This window comes from Rhinatrema bivittatum, chromosome 10 (assembly GCF_901001135.1).
Source record: "Rhinatrema bivittatum chromosome 10, aRhiBiv1.1, whole genome shotgun sequence".
In the NCBI taxonomy this organism is placed as follows: domain Eukaryota; kingdom Metazoa; phylum Chordata; class Amphibia; order Gymnophiona; family Rhinatrematidae; genus Rhinatrema; species Rhinatrema bivittatum.
Genome location: NC_042624.1, coordinates 105,525,928 through 105,552,970, shown reverse-complemented (window position 1 = coordinate 105,552,970; position 27,043 = coordinate 105,525,928). Strand labels below are relative to the sequence as shown.

The 27,043-nt window shown below is 47.3% G+C and overlaps 1 protein-coding gene across 6 annotated transcripts in view; it reads left to right on the top strand.

The window, feature by feature from the left end:
* Positions 1-17,636, top strand: part of MYSM1 (Myb like, SWIRM and MPN domains 1) — a 65,269-nt gene extending 47,633 nt beyond the window's left edge. For 5 of the 6 annotated variants that reach the window (XM_029618359.1, XM_029618358.1, XM_029618355.1 and 2 more), the window contains 5 exons: positions 2,210-2,398; positions 8,785-8,917; positions 9,431-9,536; positions 10,103-10,160; positions 16,431-17,636. In XM_029618359.1, coding sequence (XP_029474219.1) covers positions 2,210-2,398; positions 8,785-8,917; positions 9,431-9,536; positions 10,103-10,160; positions 16,431-16,592 — 648 coding nt within the window. In that variant the 3' untranslated portion in view covers positions 16,593-17,636. The remainder of the gene's footprint in view (positions 1-2,209; positions 2,399-8,784; positions 8,918-9,430; positions 9,537-10,102; positions 10,161-16,430) is intronic. The other variant, XM_029618360.1, reaches the window with a different exon arrangement.
* The last annotated feature ends 9,407 nt before the right edge of the window (positions 17,637-27,043 follow it).

Here is a 27,043-nt window from a genome sequence, read left to right as displayed (position 1 = left end):
CTTGCTATAGTGGGCGGTCAATGGAAGAACCTTGTCTTCCCAGCCAGATGTGTCCAGGTTTTTGAAGGGAGTTAAGCATCTATGTCCTCCCTTGCTACCAGTGCCCTTTTTAGGACCTTAATCTGGTCTTGCACTTTTTGGTGGGCCCTACATTTTGGCCACTGCGTGGTCTCTTTGCAGCTGCTCACCTTCAAAACAATTTTTCTGGTAGCAATCTATTCAGCACAATGGGTCCCTGAGCTGCAAGCTCTTTCTTGCCACAAGCCATTTCTAGGAATGACTCCGGGGGCTGTACAGCTTAGGACTGAACCTTCCTTTTTGCCGAAAGTGGTTTCGGAGTTTCATTTGAATCAGTCTATTTCCCTGCCACGCTGGACAGGGATAGAGATGAGCATGATTATCATCTGTTGCATGTCTTGGATGTCAAGCGGCATCTGGTGTGGTTCTTGACACTTACTCGCTCTTTCAGGAAGTCTGATCGAGAGTTTGTGCTCCATGGTAGAGTTAAACAGGGGAGAACCAGCGACGTGGGAGACTATAGCCCATTCGGTGAAAGAAGTAATCATGGCTGCCTATGTGGATGCAGATGTCCCATTTTCTAGCCAGGTCAGGGCACATTCCACTAGAGCTCAGGGGGTTTTGTGTGCGGAGCTTCAGTTATTGTCTCCTGTCAAGATTTGCCAAGCAGAGATGTGGTGGTCCTTGCACACTTTCTCCAAGCATTACCACTTAGATGTTAGGGCTCAGTTCATGGCTTTCGCGTGTGCAGTGTTGACTGGACCATGGATAGCCTCCCACCCTTTGGTACATCCCACTGGTGTGGATTGGCCTGCCTGAATACAGAGGAAGGAAAAATTATTACTTAACTGATAATTTCCTTTCCTCTAAGGAAGGCAGGCCAGTCCACAGCCCACTCAGGGCTGCCTACTTGTTTTTAGTTTGTCCTTTATATGCAGATGATGAAGAGTGGTTTTTCTCTTAATTCATTTGAAGGACTGGTAAGTGACATAACCAGAACCCTAAGATTAGTTGATAACATTTTTGCTGAGCTCATTGTTTCCCGGTTGGTTGGAAGCATGAGTGGATGACTGTTAATAGTCATGTTCAAGTATGAGCAGTTTGTCCACAAGTTTGGCTTTTCTAGAGATACTGGCGGACTGATTTCTGGGCAGGGCTATATGTCGGTGACATCAGTGAGTCAGCTTTATTCTTTCTCCATCTGCTGGTAGGATTGTATAACCCACTGTTGTAGATTAGCCTGCCTTCCTTAGAGGAAAGGAAATTTATCAGGTAAGTAGTAATTTCTCCTTCCTGTACATGGAAATCGTAGCGATATTTTGATATATTTCCTCTATCCTGCCTTTTCTCTAGGTATACATGTTTAGATCTTTGTCTGTCCTCGTATGCTTTAAAACTGATCATCTTAGTAGCACTCTCTGGACCAACTCCAACTAGTTTATATCCTTTTGAATATTTGGCCTTCAGAACTATACACAGTATTTCAAATGAGGTCTCACCAGAGACTTATACAGGGACAATATCATCTCCTTTTTTTCTTCTGAGCATTCCTCTCCCAATGTACCCAAGCATCTGTTAGGCACCTTAAGATCGTCAGATCCCATACTTAGAAGAATTTCATATCCTATATTATACCTCACCTTTCTGGTTTTGCAGCCTAAATCTATAACTGTATTTTTTAGCATTGAATCTTAGATGCTAGACCCTGGCAGTTTACATTGTTGTTTTGGTATCATCAGCAAAAAGACAACCCTTTCCCAATAATCCTTCTGCAGTGTCGCCCACAGAAATGTTGGTTGGGGGAAATGGTGCAAGGATCAATCCCTGCAGCACACCAGTAGTAAACTCCATATCCTCAGAGTGAATTCTGTTTACCACTACCCTTTATCTCCTTACTCTCAACCACTTTCTAACCCAGTCAGTCACATTAAGGGCCCATACTTGAAAATGATTTTTTATTTGTTCACATAGCTATGTTGTTGCCTTCTACAGGATTACAGTCTGATTTGATAGCAGTTCTATAATACATGATCTGAAAGCGTATAATGTCAATTGGTATTTCTATAGCAGGATAGTTATTAATCAGACAATTGTACTGGTTCTTATCTTACTCTGGTATGTCTCATTTAACACCTTTGTAAAACAATTCATATACTCCCTTTTTCTCCATCATGCTTTGTTACATTTACAGATCTGTGCTGCTGAGCCATGTAACAGTCTTAGCACAGGACTCCAGTGCGAGATGGACCCCGTGTCACAAACCTTAGCATCTGAAACGCTGGCTGCCAGAGGGTACAGTGTAATCGGCTGGTATCACTCTCATCCTGCCTTTGACCCTAATCCTTCCATACGAGACATCGACACCCAGGCTAAATACCAGGTACAAGGAGAAAAAATGTTTCACTTCTTGCAGCTTCTGGCTGACGTGCATTATTCACTAATGGTAATGGTAGTTTACACAGCTGCAAATCTATCTATGTGCAACCATGCAAAGCAAAAGCAGGATTAATTTCACGCAAATGTTATTGAAGGTGAGAAATGAAGATCTAGCCATATAAAAATAAGAGATCTGTAGGATATTTATGACATTCATAAATTGTATTCAAGAGATTGGCAAGAATTCTATATTGCCCAGTAAATATGGCAGTACATGAAGGCTGCTTGAGTTACCAAGAGTAAAATGTCTTTAATAAAAGCCTAACTAGTTGTGCTACCTAATAGTAAATTGTGCTGAAAATCTTCAAAAGGGAAAAGATCAGGTTTGCATTAATTTTTATGTTGCAAATTTGGAGCTTGCTTCCAGGTGCCCCCACAACCAGATACCCTCTTATACCCTGTTTAGCTATGGTAGCGTACAGCTCCCCAACAGAGACTGTGTAGGGGTTCAGAGCACCTTTTGGGGAGGGAACAAGCATTCCTGTTCATACCTCAGATCCGCCCAGATGCATGGGCTTTTCATCTCTACCAGCAGATGGAGACAGAGAAGGAAAACTTTACTAAAATTGTGCTACTTAAGATAGTAGCCATCTGCAGTCCCTCAGTATTTCTCTGTCTCCAGCAGATGTTAGAGTCAGGCTTTGGAGATGAATATTACTCCCAGGGGTGCTAGGTATTGTTTCAGGACCTTCGCCCTGATAGAGTAAGTTCAAGCAGGGGGATTGGGGACCCTTTTTGCTTCATATCTGTGCTGTGAAGAGGGTATGATAGCCAGTGGTGCTGGCTCCTCATTCCCGGGCCTCTTCTTCCTTACTGAAGTTGGTTCCTCGGCCTCCCAAAAAAGACTCCAATAAAGGAACTATCCCATTTTCTTTTTGTCATGTAAAGATTTTCTCCTTTTTAAAGGATAAAGGATAATTTATTTTAAAAAAAAAAAGAAAAATAATTAGCTCAACCAATTAAGGCACCAAGGGAGAAAGTTTACAGGAGGGGAACCGTGCTGGCAATCCTGTCGTGATGTGGACTGTAGGTGACAATGTGTGCTGGCTGGAAGGAGAGAGAAGGATGACCCCGAGGTAAGTTTGTGTTCAGCTCTGAAGAACCATGTGGTGTCATGGCAGCTCCTGCGAAGCATGGGAAACAGTTCCCTGCTAGTGGCCTTATGGGTTAGTGACCTGGGGGAAGGCTGCCGGGGAGCTTTTTGCCTCTCTCCATGGTATTCCAGTCTGCTTCTGTTTAGCATCTGCTCTTGATGGCCATTTTGCTTTCTCCCACGGTTTGGTGAGCTGCGATGGAGACCCGGGCAGTTCCTCCGAGTGGATCGGCAGGCGTTGCCTCATGAGAGCAAGATAGCAGAGATGCAGGCCTCGGGGGATCGACAGTTTCCATGAGAATACAGCAGGGAATGGTCCTGGAGCAGCTCCTTTATTCCTGGGACTGTTTATGACAAAAAAAAAAGAAAGTGTTTTTTAAACATGGCACTCCTTGAAGGCCTTAGGCACTGAGGGAGAAGCAGGAGCCGTAGGAACGGTGGCCACGTTTGTTTTCTTCCCTTGCAGGCCTGGCTGGCTTGGGGGAAGGGAGTGCAAACACACTGAGTTGGAGCCCTTAGTGTCAGCATAGTTCTCAAGTTTTTTTCTTCTGAGCAAGGAAGCTGTTGTTACAGGCTTCCACCTCCTCCTCCCTCGGTGGTATCTCCTGGTGGGGAGTGGTCTCTGGTCCTTCTGTGGTGCCTTCCTGACCCAAGCAGAGAAGGCTAGGGGCAAATTTTGAGCTCCCTTTCGAGTCAAAAGAAAAGTGTCAGGAAGAACCCTTGAGAGATTTTCCTGGGAGCAGTAACAGGGTTGATGTCCCTCTGGTGAAGGGAATAATCCCTGAGGCTGAAGGGACTGATCCTCAGATGGGTTGAGGGGTTGGAGCAGACTGAGGGGCCACCCTGCTAAAGTTTTCCAGTCCATCGGACAGGGTACAGTGGTTAGAGCAGTGGATTATGAACCAGGAGACCAGCATTCAAGTCCCGCTGTCGCTCCTTGTGACCTTGGGCAAGTCACTTTACCCTCCATTGCCTCAGGTACAAAACTTAGATTGTGAGCCCTCTGGGGATAGAGAAATACCGACAGTACCTGAATGTAAACCGGTCTGATATCTCAATTGAGATCAAATGTCGGTATATATAAAAAAATAAATAAATAAAATCAGGGCAGCTTTACATCCTCTTTCACTGGAGAACTTGAAGTTCATGGTTTCTAAGGGGGATGCTTCAGTTTTAGAGATGGCTAAACAGTTCACAATAGTGGTGATGTGCGATAGCTTCAAGGCATAGGCTTGCTTATATTGGGTTCAATAGACCCAGGTGAAAGGGTCAGAAACCTTTCTCCCAGCCAAGCTGGGAGACTGGGGTAGCCTATATTGCAGCTGCCTTGTATGTCTTGCTGTGCACATCCACTTAGAATATGATGTCAGCAGTTTGAACTAGACAACTCTGATGGTTGCGCACTTGGTCATCCAAGGTCTAGGCCCATTTGCAGGTGGGACAATCATCCCTTGAAAAGCAAACTCTTATTTGGTGAAGACCTGGAGCAGTTGGTAAAGTAGGGCAAGTCCAGGGCGCATACATTGCTCGAGGATAAGCCCAAAGGGAATTTTAAAGATTTCCTGAGCCGGCTGAGGTCCAGAGATGCGAGGTGCTATCACCCCAGCAGGATGCAGTCCTTTCAAGGCTCGCGTCAGCCTGCCCGGAAGAACACTGACCAAGGAGCTGGAAGAGAAAAGGTGCATACTGAAACTACACTGATTCACTCCTCCCTGAAGTCATAAGAGGGTGACTGGCTATCTTTTATGAGGAGTGAACCAAATTGCAGTGGGCCAATAGGTCCTAACAATCATATGAGAGAGAAGGGCCTTAGAATTTGAACATCTGATAAGTGAACGCTACATGGCCTCCCCTTGTACCTCTGGCATTAAGTGAGAGAGTGCCTGGTCCACAGTGGAACAGCTTCAAAAGCTGAGGGCGATAGTCCCTGTTCCCTAAGGAGAATGGGACCATATGCGATTCTCTTATCATTTTTGTGGTACCAAAGAAAGAGGGGACCTATCAGACTGTTCCAGTCCTAAAGAAGCGGGTTCATCGTTCCCGGATGGAGACTTTCCACTCTGTTATTGTGGCAGTACGAAAGGGGGAAGTCCTGGCACCTCTCAATTTTACATCATTTCTCATCACATTCCCATCTGGGTAAATCATCAGAAATTCCTGAGATTTGCAGTGTTGGGAGAACATTTTTAGTTCCATTCACTACCGTTTGACCTCACAACAGGCCTGCATATATTTGTCAAAGTGATGGCAATGGTGGCAGCTGCTCTTTGGAGAGAGGGAATCTTTATGCATCCGAATCTAGACAACTGGCTCTGTTCAAGCAAAGTCAAAGGAGCAGTGGCAGCTCTCTTTTCAGCAAGTCTGGCAAAAGTTGCAGTCTATGGGGCTAGGTGGGAAACTGTCAAGGAACAAGTTGGTCCCCACCCAGTCACTAGAGTACTTGGGGGCACACTTCAACACCATTCTAGGAAGGTTGTTTCTTGTGTAGCACAATGTTAAAATTGCAGATGCAAGACCAGAGATTGATGTGGCCCATACCCAAAGTCTGGGATTGTTTGTAGGTCCTGGGTTTTATGGCATCTAAACTAGATCTAATTCCCAGGGCATTCACACAGATACAGCTTCCCAGAAGGTATTGCTATCCTGCTGGAACCCTCAATCGGAGAATTTGCAACTCCACCTACCCCTGCAAGGGGGGAATCAGGTCCAGTCTATCTTGCTGGCTTTCTTGGGCTAATTTGGAGTTGGGCATAGAGTTGGAGATCCCAGATTGGCATCGGCGGTCACTACCACCCAATCTTAAAGACGGGGGGGGGGGGGGGCATGGTCATGATCTATCAATCCTTTGGAAACGAGGGTGGTCCCCAAGGCACTGCTTCCTTTTAGCCCACTGTTGTCCATTGAGCGGTGAGAGTCCTATCGGACAATGCAGCAATGATAGCTTATATCAACTGATAAGGGGGGGACGAGGAATCTCATGGTGTCTTGGGAGGCGCAGGAGCTTTTCCGCTGGGCAGAGCAACACCTGATAGTACCAACAGCATCTCATGTCACCGGGGTTGACAATGTTCAAGCAGACTTTCTCAGTCAGTAGGTACGGGGACCCCAGAGAATGGGAGCTAGCAGAAGAGGCGAAAGCTCTCATTCACTCTTAAGTGGGGCATTCCTTGATGGCATCGAAGCAGAACGCCAAAATGCACTGCTTTTTCAGTCACAGGAAGGAGATAGAAACAGAGAACTTTGAGGCTCTTGTTCTCCCATGCAGTCAGAGATTCTTTGTCCATCTTCCCTCCTTGGCCCCTAATAGGAAGGATGCTAAGACTCACCCAGGCAGGATGATCTTTGTGGCTCCAGAATAGCTGCGTCAGCCGTGATTTGCAGACTTGGTAAATGTAGCAGTAGGCAGTCCTCTAAGACTCTGGCATCTTCCCAAGTTTCTTCATCAAGGACCAATCTTCTTGTCTTGCGGCTCGGCCTACGAAAAGAATCATTTGCAATTCATAGACTATTCGGAAGAAATCATTACTACCTTACTGCAGACTAGGAGACTTTCCACTTCATTGGCTTATGTCAGGATATGGAGAGTGTTTGAGAAGTGCATTGGGGAGGACATTGCGCCACTTCGAGCATCGGTCTCACATTCTTGCTTTTTTGCAGAACAGTCTAGCGAAAGGGCTTGCATTCAATTCTCTAAGAGTCCAGATGGCAGCCTTATAGTCTGTTTTTTAGACTATATCGCATCGGGATATAGTCAGTTCTTTGAAAAAAGTGAAGCATTTGTGGCCATCGGTGAGGCAGGTGTTCCCCTTGTTGAGCCTTAATTTAATTTTGTAGGTTTTCTGTAGTCCTTCATTCAAGCCATTCAGAGAGGCTTCACTGAAGGATCTTACACTAAAGGTGGTCTTTCTAGTAGTGATTTGACCAAGAGGATTTCAGCATTGTCTTGTAAGATCCCTGTTCTTCAGTTTTTGGAGGATGGGGTGTCTTTGTGCATGGTGCTTCCTTTTTACCAAAGGTGGTGTCTGCTTTTCGGCTTGGTCAGGTGGAGTTTTCCTCTTGTCGGAAGTTGGACTCTTCTATTCTGCATGCAAAGGAACTTCACTTGTTGGATATCCATCAGGTCCTGGTGCACTATTTGAAAGTCACAAATAGTTTTTAGAGGTCTCTTTGTTCTGTTTGGTGGAACAAATAAAGAGAATAAAGCTTCTTAAGCTACCATTGCATAATGGCTACCCGAGGCCATTGTGTCAGTTTGTTTGCAAAGGGCATCTGATTCCCGAGAGGCTACAAGACCATTCTACTAGGGCGCAGGCTTCATCCTGGGTTGAGTGTCAGTCGGGTTCCCCATAGGAGATCTGTCGGGCAGCAACCTGGTCTTCTCCACACACTTTCACAAGGCATTACTGATTGAATGTTTGGGCTCCAGAAGCAGCTGGTTTTTGGAGAGAGAGTATGTTGCAAGTGGGTCTTTCAGGTTCCCGCTCAGTTTAGTAGAGCTTGGGTACATCCCATGTATCTGGACTGATTTAGGGTATGAACAATAAAGGAAAATTGGTTCTTACCTGTTAATTTTCATTCTTGGAATACCACAGATCACTCCAGCGTCCCACTCTGTTTTTCGGTGTGGATATAGTATGAAATTATTTTAGGATTTCGAGTTCTTAATCTCGTCTATCATCAAAAGGGTTCCAGGTTAGGGGCTCAAGCTTTCCCCTGCTTTTGTTGGAGGGCAAGTTGTTTATGGTTTAATATTATCTTGGCTTGGGTACAGTTCATACTAAGGGACTGCAGATGGCATACTATCTTAAGTAGCGCATTTCAGTAAAGCTTTTCTTCTCTGTCTCTATCTGCTGGTAGGGATGAAAACCCCATGCATCTGGACTTAACTGTGGTTTTCAAGAACAAAACTTAGCGGGTAAGAACCAATTTTCCTTTCTCTTTTTACATTCATTAAGCCTCAAATCACAAAGAAAATAACATTTTAATTGATCCTTTTGATGGATTTACAGTGCCAGCTCGAAGTAGCATTTCGACAAAGTAACTAATGCAGCTCATTGTCCGTTTTTGTAAATATGTTAAAACTGAAAATGTGCAGTTTTGCTTCCTTCCATTTAGACTTCTGAGAGTTTTTAGTGTTTCTTACAAAAGAGGAGCTTGAGGAGGAAATTGTGGGTTACATTTTGAACATCTGCAGGCCGTGTTAACTCCCAAGTTCTGTGCTTCTCTTCCTCCTTCAGAGTTATTTCTCCCGAGGTGGAGCAATGTTTATTGGGATGATCGTAAGCCCTTATAACCGGAATAATCCTTTGCCATACTCCCAGCTAACATGCCTGGTTATTAGTGATGAACTAAGCTGTGATGGATCTTACCGTAAGTGTCTGAACAAATGACTGCCCATCCAGGATATTTTAAGGGTCAGGGCTTCAGCTCTCCTAAGATTCCATGTGTGTGTTCATAGATCACTGTGATCTCTGTGAAAAGCCCCTCCTTCAGTCTTGCTGTCATGCCTAGATATTGCCAGTGTTGTGCGACACACCAGTATTTCTTTTTAGGACTAGCTTGCTCCACAGTGTGAACTCCAGTAGTATAAAATCACTGTTTGTGGCTGATTCTTTACAAGACATTGGGCATATTATGTACCTTGCTGACAAGGTTGTTCTCTGCCTTGGTACTTTTCTAATCAGAGTAAGGATAAACCTGCTAAGTCTCAACTTTAGCAACAAGCAGGATTTAAACCACTAAACGGTAATTAACTGGCAAGCAGTCTCGCTAGTATTGCAGTAAATGGAATATGAGAAAAATGTTTATGTAGTTATACTGTGGTTTTCATAATAAATATCAGCTTTATGAAAACTACTGTGGTGTTTGTTTTATACTTTATAGGTCTGCCATACAAGTTTGAAGTGCACCAGATCCTGGAAGAACCTCAGTGGGAATTAGTGTTTGAAAAAATGCGATGGATAATAGAAAAATACAGGCTATCCCATAGGTATGCAGAGAGCCTAATCACGTACTTGAGATCAATGATCCTTCTAACGTTTTAAAGTCCAAGTGCAACTTTTTATAAACAGAGTTCAAATTTGCACACTATGAGTCAGTATAATACAAACAGTTTCAGAGTTTTTTGTGTGTACTGTGTTTTGCCATGTGCACAGCTTAGAGGGAACAGTGTTTGAGGGTCTGTATATACCGATTTATTTTGTCTTTAAAATACAGGGTGCGATGAGCCCAGTTGCTTTTAGAATGAATCCGATTCTTTGCAGGTTGTGATAATCTTAGATAGGACCAACATTGAAAATGTATCCAACACTGCTGATGTTCATGAGCCCTCGAGCACAGCGATCTTCTGAGGAATGACGGTCTTGAAAGCTCATGTACCATCATCAACGCTGGAGAAACTCGTATGTTGGTCTAATAAAAGGTATCCTAACTTTCAAAGAATTGTGTTTTATCTCTTGAAAAGATCCTTTACACACACAAAAAAAATTAAAGAATTGTGTGTGTTGGTTATATTATATATATTCATTAATTTTTGTTTTGTTTGTTTTTGAGTAGCAGTGTTCCTATGGATAAAATCTTTCGAAGAGATTCAGATCTGACCTGCTTGCAGAAAGTAAGCAATTTTTAAGACTTGCCTTGTATCAAGCTAGTACATAATAAATATGGGTAGTACACAAGTCTTTTAAGCTCAGATTCTCAGTCCTGTGGGATATTTTCTTCCTTTTATAGCATATTTTATTTGAATTGGGCAGGAAGAGAGATGAGAAATGCAGTACGTTTGCCTGGGTTTGTTTTTAAAAAGGTGCAATTGAGTTCGGAGGGGCTGGCTGACTCGATAATGGCTCAGTGCATTGGAGGCCTGGGTTAAATTTGTGGTCCTGGCCTCTGCCCCTTTGGGAATGCCAGAGAGGAAGGGAGTCCAAGCCGTCACTCATGATGACACATCCTGGCTGAAGAGCTCACTTTGGACCTGGTTACGGACGGGAAAAGTAGTCTCTGACAGTCAGCCAGAAGACTCATTGCAATGGCTGAGCAAGAACAGGGAATAACAGAAATTTATGGGGGGAAAAAAACCATAGTTGTGAATGAATGCTGTGCCAAAACCCTATTTGGGGCAGGTTCCATTTGATCTAGAGGCCCAAGGAAGCAGGAAGGAGCTACCAAGCAGAAAATGATATATTCTAATAACATAATTTGATTTAGCAGCTTTCTATACTAATTGGTAACTGCATCTCTTGCCCCATTCAACCCTGCCTCCATGGTATATCAGAGACCATCTAGAAAGGCTGAGGGAGGAAGAGGTGCCTTCAGTTAGTTGATGTTTGCATAGAGCCCTGATAATTAAATTGGAACTGTATTTGTAACTTAATCACTAAAAGAAAAAAAAAAAAAACAGTAGAAAATGTGACATTCTAGTTCAAAAACCCTCATGTGTTTAATTTGGAAAAGTGCCAATGTTGCACCTCTCCCCAAATCACTCCAAAAAAAAAAAAGTGCAAAGTCTGATATCCCCTTTAAGGGCTTACTGTAGCAAGTTTTTCAGAGCTAAAGTCATCTGTTTCAGTTATAAAAGGCAGTGGAAGGGGTACGGCCCACATAGACAAATCATATGCATTTCTTATGAGAAAACTGCCAACTTTGCACACACCCCATCCCCTACCCAAATCATTTTCCAACTTTGGAAAGTGGAAAACCCAGTTCCCCTGTATGTACCCGGATCAGTCCAGACAGTGGGTTGAGCCTCCTGTCCCAGCAGAGGGAGACAGAGAAAAACTGAAGAGGTATCCTATAACACAGGGGTAGGGAACCTATGGCTCGCGAGCCAGATGTGGCTCTTTTGATGGCTGCATCTGGCTCGCAGACAAATCTTTAATAAAAAAGTAAAAATCTTAAAACCCCCCCACCCCCCTAACCACCCCCCCCCGCCCTAAGACCTGCAAAAGTCCCTGGAGGTCCAGCAGGGGTCCGGGAGCGATCTCCTGGACTTGGGCTGTCGGCTGCCAGTAGTCAAAATGGCGCCGACGGCCCTTTGCCCTCACTATGTCACAGGGGCTACCACCGCCATTGGTCGACCCCAGTGACATAGTGAGGGCAAAGGGCTGTCGGCGCCATTTTGACTACTGGCAGCCGACAGCCCAAGTCCAGGAGATCACTCCTGGACCACCAGGGACTTTTGGGGGGGGGTGGGTGTTGTAGTAAATTAATTTTGGAGGTCTTGGGGGGCGTCAGGAGGGTTTGTTAGATTTTTACTTTTTTATTAAAGATTTGTCTGCGAGCCCTGGACCACTAGGGACTTTTGGCAGGTCTTGGGGGGGGGGGGGGGGGGGGGAATTGTAGTAAATTAATTTTGGAGGTCTTGGGGGGGGTGGCAGGAGGGTGGGGGTTTTTGTTAGATTTTTACTTTATTAAAGATTTTTCTGCGAACCCTGGACCCCTGCTGGACCACCAGGGACTTTTGGTCTCAGCGGTGTCAGCCAGGCGGCTCCTCTGGCTGAGGAATTGGGCTGCAGACTCCTCTTCTAAATCGCAGCTGGGCACTTTACCTTTCAAGGGTAAGTTGCTTTTTGGCGAGGACTTGGACCAACTTATCAAATCCTTGGGTGACAACAAAGTCCATAAGCTACCGGAGAACTGCCACAAGCAATCCAGATTCTTTTTTCCGTAGCACTCTCATTTCTGGGGGTAGGTACAACAAGCCGTGTGGAGCTTTTCAGCGGAACACCTCCACTAGGTCACCAGCATGGTTTCATTCCTTTCGGGGCAGACGGCACTTCTGCAACGGTACCCATCAAGGCACCGCTGCAAAGTCCTCACAATGAGATGCGGCCGGCCCATTCCTCTGTTCCAGACTCTGTTCCAACTGTCCCTGTTTCTTGAGGAATGGGCCAAAATTACTTCGGATCAGTGGGTCCTCGAAGTAATCGAAAGAGGCGATGCGTTAGAGTTTGCTCGGGATCTCCCGGACCTCTACTTAATCTCGCCCTGTGGAACTCTGAAGCACCCAGCAGTGTGCCACACTCTCGACAGGCTTCAAGCGCTTGGTGCCATAGTCCCGCTTCCCCTCCAAGAACAGGGATCCGGCGAGTATTCCATCTACTTTGTGGTTCCCAAAAAGGATGGCTCCTTCTGACTGATCCTGGACCTCAAGAGAGTCAACAAGGCCGTCAAGGTTCCCCATTTTCAGATAGAGACCCTAAGGGCGGTCATAGCGGCAGTTCGTACAGGGGAGTTCCTTGTCTCTCTCGACCTGACAGAGGCCTACCTTCACATCCCAATCCACCAGGAACACCAGAGATTTCTTCAGTTCAACATCCTGGGACGGAATTTTCAGTTTCGAGCACTCCCATTCGGTCTCGCCACCGCACCACGCACATTTACCAAGATCATGGTGGTAGTGGCGGCTTTCCTCCGGGAGGGAGTCCTAGTCCACCCGTACCTGGACGACTGGCTCATTCGGGCGAAGTCTGAGAACCTGTGCGTGATAGCGGTCAACCGGGTCTTGTCGGTCCTCGCCTCCCTCGGTTGGATAGTCAATTTCTCGAAGAACATGCTTCGACACTCGTGCGGGCAAAGTTCTGTTACTCAAGGCCTGTGCTCTCAAGCTCATGGGTCAAGTCCAACATCTATTGTCTCTCACAGTCCCCACGGCCTGGGATTATCTCCAGGTTCTGGGCTCTATGGCTTCAACTATAGATTTGGTTCCCTGGGCTTTTGCGAATATGCGTCCTTTGCAGAAGGTTTTGCTGTCCCACTGGAAGCCGGTCTCAGAGGAGTTTCAGACTCCCTTACCACTTTCCGCGGATACCATCAACAGCATGCAGTGGTAGCTCTCTCTCGCACACCTGTTGACGGGGATGCCCTTACTGACGCCTCAGTGGATTGTTGTGACAACTGATACCAGCCTCCGGCTGGAGAGCAGTGTGTCAGAATCAGTCTACCCAGGGACGATGGACCCCAATCCAATCTCAGTGGCACATCAATCGTCTGGAGACCCGAGCGGTCCGTCTGAAGATCTTTCTCCCCTTACTCCATCGCCGACCTGTGCGAGTCCTCTGACAATTCCACCATGGTAGCTTACATCAATCGCCACAGGGGCACCAGGAGTCATCCGGTGGCCCTGGAAGCCACAAGCTCCTAGCCTGGGTGGAGCGCCATCTGGAACAGCATCTAGACCCTGGAGAGTGGGAGTTGTCCGGAGAGGCAATGGATTTGATCGTGCACAAGTGAGGAGTCCCTCACTTAGACCTGATGGCTACTTTGAGCAATGCAAAGGTCCCCAGATTCTTCAGCCGCAGAAGGGAGCATTGTTCGGAAGGGGTGGATGCCCTGGCTTCGCGACATCCTCCTTTACATGTTCCCACCTTGGCCTCTGGTGGGAAAAATACTCAGACGAATAGAACTCCACAGGGGGCCGGTCGTCCTCGTGGCGCCGGAGTGGCCTCAGAGGCCGTGGTTCGCAGATCTGGTGAACCTAGCAACGGACGGTCCTCTTCGCCTCGGCCATCTGCAAAACCTGCTCTGGCAGGGTCCAGTATTTTTCGATCAGACGGATTGCTTTTGAGCGGTGGCGTCTAAGGAAGAAGGGTTATAAGGAGGAGGTTATCTCCACTCTGTTGCGGGCCCGTAAGACTTCTATCTCCTTGGCTTATATTCGGGTATGGAGAGTGTTTGAGACTATGTGTGCCGAGTCCGGAGTTCCAGCACATAAGGCTCCAGTGTCCCAGGTTCTCTCCTTCCTGTAGAATGGTCTCCCCAAAGGTTTGTCTTTCAATTCCTTGCGGGTACAGGTTCGGCACTCTGTTCCCTCCTTGGTCGGGTTGATGGTTACGCGTTGGCAACCCATCCGGATGTCATTCGGTTCCTCAGAGGGGCTAAGCACTTGAACCTGCCTGTCTGGCCTGGAGCCTTAACTTGGTTCTATGCGTCCTTTGCGAGGTGCCTTGCTCAGCCAGGAAAGTCTCTGAGCTCCAAGCCTTGTCTTGTAGGGAGCCTTTCCTTCACTTTTCTGATTTAGGTGTTTCCCTCAAAACAGTTCCATCCTTCCTGCCAAAGGTTGTGTCCTCCTTTCATGTAATCAGTCAGTGGAACTCCCTGCTTTTTCTCCAGAGGACATGTGAACGCGTCTGGTGCGGATCTTCGGCGCCTTGATGTGAAGAGGGTCCTACTGCAATATTTGCGGGTGACGAACGATTTTCGAGTCTCTAATCATCTCTTTGTCTTATGGAGCGTGCCACGTAAGGGGAATAAAGCTTCTAAAGCTACTATCGCTCGCTGGCTCAAAGAGGCGATTGCTTCGGCGTATCTTTGTCGGGACTGGTCAGTTCCAGAGGGCTTAAAAGCTCACTCTTTACGTTCTCGGGCTACCTCTTGGATGGAGAGTCAGTCAGTTTCGCTGCAAGAAATCTGCAGCGCAGCCACTTGGAAATCCCTACATACCTTTGCTCATCATTATCGCCTCGATGTTAAGGTGCCAGTTTTTGGCTCCTTCGTCAGACAAGTGCTTCGAGCAGCACTGTCTCTGTCCCACCCTGTTTAGGGAAGCTTTGGTATATCCCACTGTCTGGACTGATCTGGGTATGTACAGGGAAAGGAAAATCGGTTCTTACCTGCTAATTTCGTTCCTGTAGTACCACGGATCAATCCACACTCCCGCCCTGACTACATCTGCATTGCTACATCCGCTCGAAATTTCTTTCACAGGTCTTATATTTAAGCTATAAGGCACTAGAAGTTCATCCAAATTGTATGGCACTGGAGGTTTCTGCTATATATATATATATATATATATATATATATATATATATATATATATATATATATATATATATATATATATATATATATATATATAGATAGCTGTGTAAGAGCATTTTTTCCCGACATGTTTGATGTTTCCTGTTCCATTTTCATAGTTAAAGTTGTTTACTTGCTTGATCTAATTCTGGTTCTCTATGCTATTTTGACTGCTTTAATATTGATTATACTGAAGGGACGCAGGGTGAGCACTGTCCTGTTATAGGATACCTCTTCAGTTTTTCTCTGTCTCCCTCTGCTGGACAGGAGGCTCAACCCACTGTCTGGACTGATCCGTGGTACTACAGGAACGAAATTAGCAGGTAAGAACAAATTTTCCTATCTCTCTCAAAGGACCTACCTCCATACAAAGTTTTGGTGTAACTATGTCTAGCTGTTTCCAAAGGTTTTTATTAGGAGTAGGAGCACATACAAACCACAACACCCACAGTTCCTGTTCATACCCCAGATCGGTCCAGACAAGTGGGTTTTGCATCCCTACATAAAACAATTTACTGAAAGAACTATATTAATTTTTCATCCTGTGCTTTAGAAACTGCTTCAAACTATCTACCATGCTTTTAGCTAAGGAGGCAAGTGTTAGTCCTGTGGTTTAAAATAAATTCAGATCTCTTCTAGCACTGCCTTTATTTTCCCTTTTGTGTGACTTTACCCAGCTGTGGTTGTTGTTTCTCTTAAGAATGCCAGTCATATACCCCAGCGAGGTGACAACATTTACATTTTTTCAGCTATGTTGTAAAGCGCCCAAAGCTGTTGTCTGCAAAGCCAAATTATTAGTAAATTGTGATCTCTCTTGGCTTGATGATTAACTTTTCATTCTTGTTGTTGCCACCCTAACCTATTCTTGTTTTCCCAACTCCTGTCCCTGTTCATTCTAGTCCTTGCCACCTGAATCCTGTGTGTTTTTCAGCTTCTGCCAGTCTGCCTTCCTTTTAAGGGCAGAGTTAAAAAGGTCAGGCTTGATTTGATATACAGCACTAGTCAGATAGAATGGTCTTTGCCAGATCAATGTTTGTTCAGGCATGTGTGAATTTAAATCAAAATACTGTGATTTTCTCTTTCCACAAAGCTTTTGGCATGCTTGAGGAAAACTTTGGAAAAGGTTGCCAACTGCTTTATTGCTGAAGAGTTCTTGACCCAGATTGAACATTTATTCCAGTCTAGTTATAAAACTGAGAACAGCAACCCTAAGGAACATAACGCTGCATGCCCAAAAGAAAGCTCAACGTGACAGACGGAAATACATAAGCGAGAATCCCAGTTGGCCTGTTAATTTCTTGAAGGGCAGTAGAACGAACATTTGTCCCAGTTCCGATGCGCCTCAATCAAGCAGTGCTTCCAGCAGGATCCAGAATCTGTGCATTGGATCCCAGTCCAAGCTTCATCCAAAACTGGAAATGTAATTTCTGCTTAGCTCGAGATCCAGCAGTCCCCAAGTAAAGCTTTGCCTCCAGGGAGAAAGTATGTAGAATATGAAGGACACAAGTTTGTTCTCTTGTTGTTTTTATATGTATGTCCTCTCCTGTGACTACAAGAATTCATTTTGTCTAGACTGTTACAGAGCCAGCATCCTCTAAAGCATTTGATGAAATAGCTCGAGCTCTCTATAAAGAATTCTTACGATTATGGGTCCCGGTTGGTGGGACAAAACAGGAGGTTATGCCACAGCGCAAATGTATGTCTCAAAAGCAGCTTTTTTCTGGAAAGAAATGAACAGGACAAAGAAGGGAGCTACTTCGTGTCACAGAAGAATCAGAAGGGAATAGATTTTTTTCTTGTGTACGTTTCTGGTACTATTCATGTTTCAAGTGTTTCTTGCCTCTTTCATCCTCTATAAATCTGCTTATAAGTATTATTGTATCCAGCTACTACATACCAGAACTTTTTACTGTAAATGTACATGTGGCATTGGTTTATAGCTTATAAAACCAAACTCCCTGCCAGGTCTGCTCATGATAAATCTCAAAGTAAAAATCAAATGACTTTAAAATCCTGTTGCCTGATAAATACATCTGCTAATTAAACATGTTGGACTTTTCATAATTTTCAAGCTTCTGGAAGTGTGCAGTTAAGGACCTACACTATCCCTCCTGTGTTACAGATGCCACATCACATTTGGGTTTCTAAAGGATGGCTTTCTGGCCTGAAATTCACATATAAAATTAATCAGCTGGTGCAACAAGGCAGTAGTGAGACTTGTGTTTGTGTGTCTATATATATATGTATGTATATATCAGAAAAGAAATGTACTTAACTCATTAAAAATGTCCTTACAGGTCTGTGTAAAATTTCTGATTTATATTCTGCCTTTCATGTCTGGTCAGCCACTTCAAAGGTATGACCCTGTTTCTCAGAGGGTTTGCAGGTTAAGGGCATGCTTTACTAAAGCTTTTCTTCCATTCTGTGTCTATGGAAGGAAGGAGAAGCATAGTGAAGCAGGCCCTAAGGTGTACTGAGGCAGCGGCGGGTGAAGTGACTTACCCAAGGGACGTAAGGAAGCCATGAATTATGATGTCAGGGGCGCATCTGCAGAAGTCTTGCAACTATAAGACGGTGTTCAGCCTGCAGGGCACTTTATGCTGCTTACAGGCCTGCATTGCTGTGCTGCTTTTCAAGTGATCACCAAGGAGCACATTTTCTTGATTGAATGGATGTGTGTGTGTGGCTCTGTCCGCATTTATTTTGTGCAGCAACGGATTCTTGGGAGCAGCTCCATTTGTTTAGGGCTATACACATTCATCATGTCTAACCCAAACAGCTGAAGGTCATTTGAGAAGATCTTGCTAGGACTTCTCAAATATAGAAATTTATAGAAAACCATCTTAATTTCAATGCAGCTTGCTAGATAACATAAGATTTTCCATACTGGGTCAGACCAGTACTCTGTTGTCAATAGTGGCCAATCCAGGGCACAAGGACCTAGCCATATCCAAAGATACTTAAAACATAAGCAGTAGCCAACATCATTTTGAGAATTTAGACAACAGTTCAGAACAGAATGGGCAATTTTTTTTTTTGTTTATATTCGCTGAACAGCTTAAGTTTAATACTTAAAATGTAAAAATCTCCTCTGCTGTAGTTACCCCCTTATTATAGATATAAATGCACAGCACCTCTGCTGGCCCTCAACTGAACCCGATGTGGGACTCGCACAGATACTTTCATTAAGCATGAATAGCTAAAGAGGAAAAGCATCGAAAAAAAATCTACAGCCCTCAAGCATTAGGAGAAAAAGAGAATCTAGAAATAAGATTTTTAAAAAAGGGAAGCAATAGAGCCAAGTATTGTTTTAAGATCACAGTTTCTTTAAGCCCGCTGCAGGCTTCCTGGAATCTTTTAAGAAAAGATATATGAAAAATTCTGCAATGGGCAGTCTGCTTGTTGCTTTCATCCCTTGTCCCCCCTGTGGGACACCATGAATCTGTGCATCAGACAGGCACGATGAGGCAGCTGTTTCAGGGTATGATCAGAATAGCTGAATAAAGGTAAGACCCTGTGCCTCACTGCTGCATGGTAGCAGAGGTGATAAAGGTCATAGTGTACCATGCATTTGGCCTTTCTACTCTGCTTAGCATTTGAATTTTGCAGGCTTCTACAATAAAATATTGTGCTATGGTGTTGCCAGATTTTTGTTTGATTGTGAAAAGTAGAAATAGTTCTTGAATCTGTAAGAAACATTTTAAAAGTATTTAACTGAAGAAGTACAAACTTTTTCATGAAACTGTTAACCTCCAGTGAGAAACTGCATCTGGTAATGTGGTTGGTTCCGCTTTAATCCATTCAAGATTTTTTTTTTTTTTTTTAATGCTTTTAACCATTCAAAAAGAGAACAAAACACCCTGAGAAGTTAATATTCAAAGCCATTTAGACAGATAACTCATTTCTCAGCATTCGGTCAGGTTAATCCATGACCAGTGGGATATACCTAAACTACTTCCAAAGAGGACGGGAGGCTGCCCAAGCTCTGACCAACACCACACACGTGAAGTCTGCGTCCTCTTGGGCCTGCACGTCTAGACGGTAATTCTTGGAAAAAGTATGGAAGGAGGACCATGTTGCCGCTTGACATAGGAAGAGGAATGGTCAACAGGAAAAGACAAGATTGCCCCTGTATAGGTGCCTGAAGACTGCACCTTCAAAAGCAAAGAAACATGAAGGACTTCCGGTCATGCTCTGAAGCAGGCAGACGTGGTTTGACTGAGCTCCTGCTTACCTCCTGTTCGTTCACCTTTTTTTTTTTTTTATCCTTTTGCTGATTTATTATCCAAATTCAAGATGCCTCCTGCTAAGGACCAGGGGAAGCACTCTTCCATCTTTCTGGGCTAATGGTAAAACGAAATCGGCAAAAGGTACGGACAAGGCCAGCTCAAAGGAAGTGCTGCAAGAGGGCAATTCCTTCTTGGAGGATGATTTGGTGGAAAGCCACTCTGCTGCGTTTAGGTCAGAGGAGATGCAGGAATTTATGGATAACTTTGCAGAACATATTTTGGCTAAATTGGATTCTCAGCTTGGGATTGGCGTTGAGAAAGTGGCGCAAATAGTTCAAAGCGTGCAAGTCAACACGGAGCACATCGAAGAGTACAAAGGCAAACTTACCGATTTGGAAATTGCAGCTACTGCTAAATTGGAAAAGATGAAAAGAAACTACTCTGCAGTCTTGGATAAATTAGCGAATTGGAAAATCGCTCCTGCCGCCGCAACATTTGAATATTAGGAGTTCCTGAACAGACGGAAGGTGCTTACGCAGTTAAAACATTTTTCAACCTGGCTGCCTCATATACTACAAATGGAAGCAACACATACCCACTTAAAAGTGGATCGTGCACATAGGGCTTTGACCCTGATGCCTTCTCAAGGTGAGAGACCCCCGAGCGGTTATCATAAAACTGCATAATTTTACAGATACATGCTTTATGGTGGCCATGCAGAATCTCAAAAACCATTGCTTCAGCAATAACCGTATTTTAATATTTTCTGACTTTTCTCCTGATCTGCAAAGTAAATGCCAGTAATTCGCCAGGGATAAAAAAAAAAAAAATTGGACTAGCTTGAACCTCGGCTATACCATGATTTTCCCAGCGAAGTTGAAGGTTTTCACGAGATACTTCTGTTGTGTTGGACATGGTTGCCGCGGCAGAAAAATGGCTGTGTAACTATGGTGCAGCTCAATTGAAGGGCGCAGTTTGAAGGATGAATGGAATTTTTGAATACTTTTTCATTTTTGTTATTAAATATAGCGGGTGGCTCAGTCAGAGTTTTTGGCGTGCTGATTCTCAATAGCAGCAGTGGAAGTTCCTCTCCCTTCATCCAAGGTTGGATAACCTGAGTGTGGGGGTTTTTTTGTAATGACCCTTTCTGAAGTTTTAGCAATTTGCTCTGATACCTCTGCAGCTGATATTTATGGACATCATAATTTTGGCTCTTTTTTTCTCTGACCAAGATGTTTCAGCAGCAATCAGCGGTCCGCTCTATGCTACTCTGAATTACCTCCATTGGAAGACGGACTCTCTTCTTTTGTTTTTTCTTTGGGAACAGACTTATAAGACTTTGAGCATGAAGGGAACAAGGGGAGTGTTTAGAATCACATTCAAGCAACTCCAGAAATTTTGCTCAGGTGCTTGCTTTAAATATACAGAATACAAGCTGTGAGCAAAACATTTTTCCCTGTACGTACCAGGATCAGTCCAGGACACCTGGGTTGTGACTCCGCACCAGTAGATGGAGACAGACTAAAACTTGTGGGCGGAGCCATATATGCCCCTGTGCCAGTCACAGCCCCTCAGTCTTACTCTGTCTCCAGTAGGTGGTGCAGGTCTGGTCACAGCCCTGTCTGACCTGATTCTGGTGGTTAGTCAGGTTTTGAATTTTGGGCTAGTTTTTGTTAGGCCTAGTTGTTTTATGCTAAATTGGGGTTTTGTTTTTCTTTTAATCCTTCGTCCCGGGTGCCCTGCCTCCCAGGGGGGTTGAGAGGTCCTGAGGGGACTACCCTCCCCCGGTTGAGGCCGCTGCCAGGGTCGAGGACCCGGCTGGTCTAGTGGCAGCGTCAGGGGTGACACCGGGGAGCCCGGTTCACTCACCCCTGCAGGACTAGGGCTCCAGGACCCGGGACAGCGGCCAGCGTCAGCGTTTTAAAAAAAAAAAAAAAAAAATTGTTTCTGTTTTTATTTTGTTGCGACCGGCTTTCCGTTGCTTAGGCGTCGCTGATCCTTCGTTTTTCACGCGGGGGGGCGCCGCTGGCAGGGGGGAAGGTCGCCGAATTCGTTTTTTTCTTATTTTGACGCGCGCCTCAGTTTTTGTCTTCTCGCAGTCGCCGGCATGCCGCGCGGTTCTCCTCTAAGGCCTGCGGATCGGCGCGCGCGCGTTGGTCCCGAGAGGGCCTCTGTTCGGCCTGCGTTCCGGGCGGTGAAGGAACGTCCGGGGCATCGCGAGGGGCTCGGGCCTGGAGCGCGCATTCGCGGTTCTCCCTCTAAGGCCTGCGGATTGGCGCTCGCGCATTGGTCCCGGGAGGGCCTCTGCTCGGCCTGCGTCCCGGGCGGTGAAGGAACGTCCGGGGCATCGCGAGGGGCTCGGGCCCGGAGCGCGCGTTCGCCGCCGCGAGGGGTAGGCCAATTAGATAGGCCTCAGGACATGTTCCCGCTCAGCGCGGGAGTGGCAGCCATTTTGGCCACCGGCAGGAAATTCACGCGGACCGCGGCTGGCGATTCCGCTCTACCTCCCGTGTTATCCCCACAGCGGGGCGCGGCGGGAGGGGTCGTCGCGGAGGGGCTTCGGCCCCGGGGGGATTCCGGGGCCGATTCGTCTGACTCAGGTTCGTTTTCGGAGGATTTTCGCGGTTTTGCTGCGCAAGGTACTTATATACAAGCGTAGCACGCGCTCCCGAGGGGGGGGGCTCTGAGGAGGGCCCCCACCAGGCCCCACCAAGTAAGCACAAGAAAAAAAAAAAAAAAAAAAGACCGCGGTGCGCGCCCGGGAGCCCTCGCGAGGGAAACAGCGGCCCTGGGGCGTACCTCAGGAGTCAGATTCCGAAGATTCCTCCACGGTGGATACTGCTGATCCCGAAGAGCCCCCGAGGGGGGCCGAGGCGACGGGGGCGGATGACGCTGCCCAGCCCGTCGCGGGAAAAGGCACACAGGCGGCGGACGGGGATGTCCCCAAGGTAGTCCGCCTGTTCCGCAGAGAGCAGCTATCGCCACTCATCCCGGCCATCCTCCAGGAGCTGGGGATAGAGGCTCCACCCGTGGTGGTCCGCCAGGAGGCCAATATGGATCCAGTTCTGCTAGGGCTCACGGGACCGGCGGTGGTTTTTCCTTTTCATTTTTTCTTCGACGGATATATATTTTTCCGGGAGTGGGATACCCCGTAGTTAGGGTTGAAAGTCAGCAAAGCCATGGATAAGCTCTACCCGCTCCCGGAGGAGGCGCTGGAGCTTCTTCTACTTCCAAATGCGGATTCAGCGGTCTCCGCGGTGACGAAAAGGTCCACTATCCCGGTCACGGGGGCGGCGGCCCTTCGGGATATACAATACAGGAAGCTAGAGGCGCAGCTCAAGAGGATATTTGAGGTATCCGCCCTAGGGGTGCGGGCCGCAATCTGCACTAACTTCGCCGTGCGAGCTATTTACGCTGGGCCCAGGTCCTTCAGGCGAATGCGGGCCTCTCTGCAGAAGAGACGTCTCAGGCTGATAGTTGGGAGGCGGCAATAGCTTATGGAGCTGACGCCCTCCACGACCTTCTGCGCACCTCGGCTAGGTCCATGGTGGCAGCAGTTTCGGCGCGCCGTCTCCTGTGGCTGCGCAACTGGGCGGCGGATGACTCTTCCAAGGCCCATCTGGGTTCGTTACCTTTCAAGGGGAAGTTGTTGTTCGGTAAGGAGTTGGATGATTTGATAATTTCTCTGGGAGAGAACAGGGCATTCAAGCTGCCCGAGGATAGGACCAGAGCGCGGTCCTCTTTTCCGGCCAGGTCCCGGTTTCGGAGGCCCAGGAAATCGCGCCCTCACAGATCCGACGGACCTTCGTATAGGCATCTCCTTCCCGGAACACTCAGTGGCAGCAGTCCTTTCGTGGGAAACGTTACGGGAGGCAAGCTGGAGCCCTGGTGGGTGCGGGGTCCAAGCCCTCCCAATGAAGTCCGGCCGGTAATGGACCAAGGTGACGTCGGATCAGTGGGTCCTCAACGTGATAAGACGCGGCTACGAGTTAGATTTTGCTCGCATCCCAGCGGACAACTTCCTGGTCTCGCCTTGCAAGGCCTCCGGGAAGAGGGCGGCGGTGTTGGACACCATCCGTCGGCTGGAAAGCTTGGGGGCTATGTCCCCCGTCCCTGTCGATCAGCGCGGCACGGGCCGTTACTCCATTTACTTCGTGGTTCCCAAGAAGGACGGCTCTTCAAGGCCAATTCTGGACCTGACAGGAGAAAACAGATGTCTTCAAGTTCCCCACTTCAAAATGGAAACGATTCGGTCAGTTATCGCTTCGGTGCGTCCGGGCGAATTTCTGGCTTCCCTGGATCTCACGGAGGCGTACCTTCACGTGGGCATTCAGCCATCGGGCCAGCAGTTTCTGAGGTTCTACCAGTTTCGGGCGCTCCCTTTTGGCCTTGCAACGGTGCCTCGAACATTCACAAAAGTGATGGTGGTAGTGGCGGCGCAGCTGCGACGAGAAGGTCTCCTGGTTCATCCTTACCTAGACGATTGGCTGATTCGGGCGAAATCCGAGAGTCAGTGTCGACAGGCGGTGGACAGGGTCCTCCAGCTCTTGCAGCCCCCGGGCTGGGTGGTCGATTGCCACAAGGGTCATTTGGACCCCACTCAGTCCTTGGCATATCTGGGGGCCTTATTCGACACGGATCTGGGCAAAGTAGTCCTCTCTCAAGTTCGGATAGGCAAGCTGCAATCTCAGGTGAGGCGTCTGTTGTCTCTTCACCGTCCGCGAGTCTGCGATTACCTGACGGTGTTGGGGTCTATGGCTTCAACGCTCGCGTTGGTACCCTGGGTGTTCGCTCACCTGCACGGTCCAGTCTTCTTTGGTGGCTGGACCCAAGTCATCTGTCCTGTGGCGTCTCCCTTCTCGGTCCAGAATGGACGGTGGTGACCACGGATGCCGGTCTCCCCGGCTGGGGAGCAGTTTGCCTAGGGAAGTCGGTACAAGGCTTTTGGTCAGAATCACAGGCTCAGTGGTCCATCAACCGCCTCGAGACCAGAGCGGTCCGTCTGGCTCTCCAAGCCTTCCTACCATTGGTGCGGGGACAGGCGGTCCGGGTACTGTCGGACAACGCCACCAGGGTCGACAACGTACAGGCGGATTTTCTCAGCAGGCATCGTCTAGATCCCGGAGAGTGGGAATTGGCGGACGAAGCGTTTCTCCTCATCTGCAGGACGTGGGGAGTTCCCCACATGGATCTGATGGCCCTGTGGCACAACGCGAAGGCTCCGCGTTTTTTAAAGTCGGCGTCGAGAGACAGGAGCAGAGGGCGTCGATGCGTTGGTGCTTCCGACGGATGTGCTGCTGTAGGTGTTTCCCCCATGGCCAATGATCGGCAAGATTCTGCGGCGCATAGAATTGCACCCGTCCAACGTGGTCATGGTGGCACCGGAGTGGCCACGCCGTCCATGGTTCGCAGACCTCATTCAGTTGTCGGTGGCGGCTTCCCCTCGTCTTCGGGGATTCGCGGGGCTGCTTCATCAGGGCCCCGTCTGTTTGGAGGATGCGGATCACTTCTGTCTCGCAGCATGATTTTGAGAGGACTCGGTTGAAGAGAAAAGGTTACTCAGACGCGGTTATTGCTACGCTACTGAGATCCCGGAAGCAGTCTATGCTACTGAGATCCCGGAAGCAGTCTATGTTCCTGGCCTAGGTCAGGGTATGGGAAGTTTTTGAGGATTGGTGTGTGACGCGAGGTTTGGATCTCCCCTACCGTGGCGGTCCCTGATATTCTGGCTTTCCTCCAGGCGGGACTGGCCAGAGGATTGGCGTGCAGTTCCCTACGGGTCCAAGTGGCGGCACTTGGTTGTTTGCGGGGGAAGGTCGGTGGATCCTTCCTGACTCTTCACCCGGATATAGCCCGTTTCCTGAAGGGGGCTAAACATCTCCGTCCTCCTTTGCGTCCTCCCTGTCCGGTTTGGAATCTCCATTGGGTTCTTTCGGCCTTATGTTCGGCACCGTTTGAGCCTTTGCAGCGCTCTACTGTCAAAGATCTCACGTTAAAGACCGTGTTTCTGGTGGCGATTTCTTCGGCTCGCCGTATCTCGGAATTGCTGGCATTGTCCTGTAGGGAGCCGTTCTTGCGAATCTCCGACACAGGCGTTTCCTTGCGGACTGTCCCTTCCTTTCTTCCTAGGGTCGTCTCGGCTTTCATTTGAACCAATCCGTTGAACTTCCCGCTTTCGCGGTCGGGGAGTCGTCGGATCCGAAATCAAGGGATTTACGGAAGCTGGATGTGCGGAGGGCCCTCCTTCGCTATCTGGAGGTCACTAATCCTTTTCGGGTAGCGGATCCTCTGTTTGTCCTCCTTTCCGGCCCCAGGAAGGGTGCTGCGGCATCTCGTACGACGAGCGCTCGTTGGCTTAAAGTGGCCATAGGCTCAGCGTACATGATACGGGGACAGCCTCCGCAGGTGGATCTTCGGGCTCATTCGACAAGGTCTCACGCTGCGTCTTGGGCGGAGGCTTCTCAGGTGTCGCCTCAAGAGATTTGTAGGGCGGCTACCTGGAAGTCATTGCTTACCTTCGTCCGACATTACCGTCTGGATGTTCAGGCCGCTGAGGCCGGAGGTTTTGGGGAGAGGGTACTCCGAGCGGGACTCTCTGCTTCCCACCCTCGGTAAGTTGGCTCTGGTACATCCCAGGTGTCCTGGACTGATCCTGGTACGTACAGGGAAAGGAAAATTAGTTTCTTACCTGATAATTTTCGTTCCTGTAGTACCAAGGATCAGTCCAGGATCCCGCCCGCAGTACTACGCTAAAGTAACGGAGAGTCCGCTCATCGTTCTTTCTGTACGCTCACTGCTTGTTCGCTCTCCCGGTTGGGGAGTCTGGTTCCTACAGGAGTTGGCATTGTTTCCGGTTAATTAGCAAGTTTTGTTAGTTAGCTATGGTTGCCTACTTGGGTTTCTACTTTGACATTACGTATGACTGAGGGGCTGTGACTGGCACAGGGGCATATATGGCTCCGCCCACAAGTTTTAGTCTGTCTCCATCTACTGGTGCGGAGTCACAACCCAGGTGTCCTGGACTGATCCTTGGTACTACAGGAACGAAAATTATCAGGTAAGAAACTAATTTTCCTTTTTTTTTGTTTTTTTAAATGCGATTACAGGAGTAGCCAACACCTATCCTCAAGTGCCCAAACGAGGGCTAATTTTCAGGATATCCACACTGAATATGTATGAGATATTTGCATATAAATCTCTCATGCATATTCATGATGGATATCTTGAAATTCAAGCCTGTTTTGGGGCTCTCCCAGCAGGGCTACTGGAAATAAATCTACACATTGGTCATAATTAGCTGCTGTAGTTGTCCAGTGAAAAGCTAGTCTCTTACAAATAGCTTTCTCCCTATGGGAAAAATCAGTGGTGTAGCTTAAGTGCAATAGCACAGTATCAAGCATTCCAAGCATTGCTGCCACTTGGTATAGTGTGACCATGGGCACAAAGTTATGCTTTTAAGACTTTTTTTCTCCTA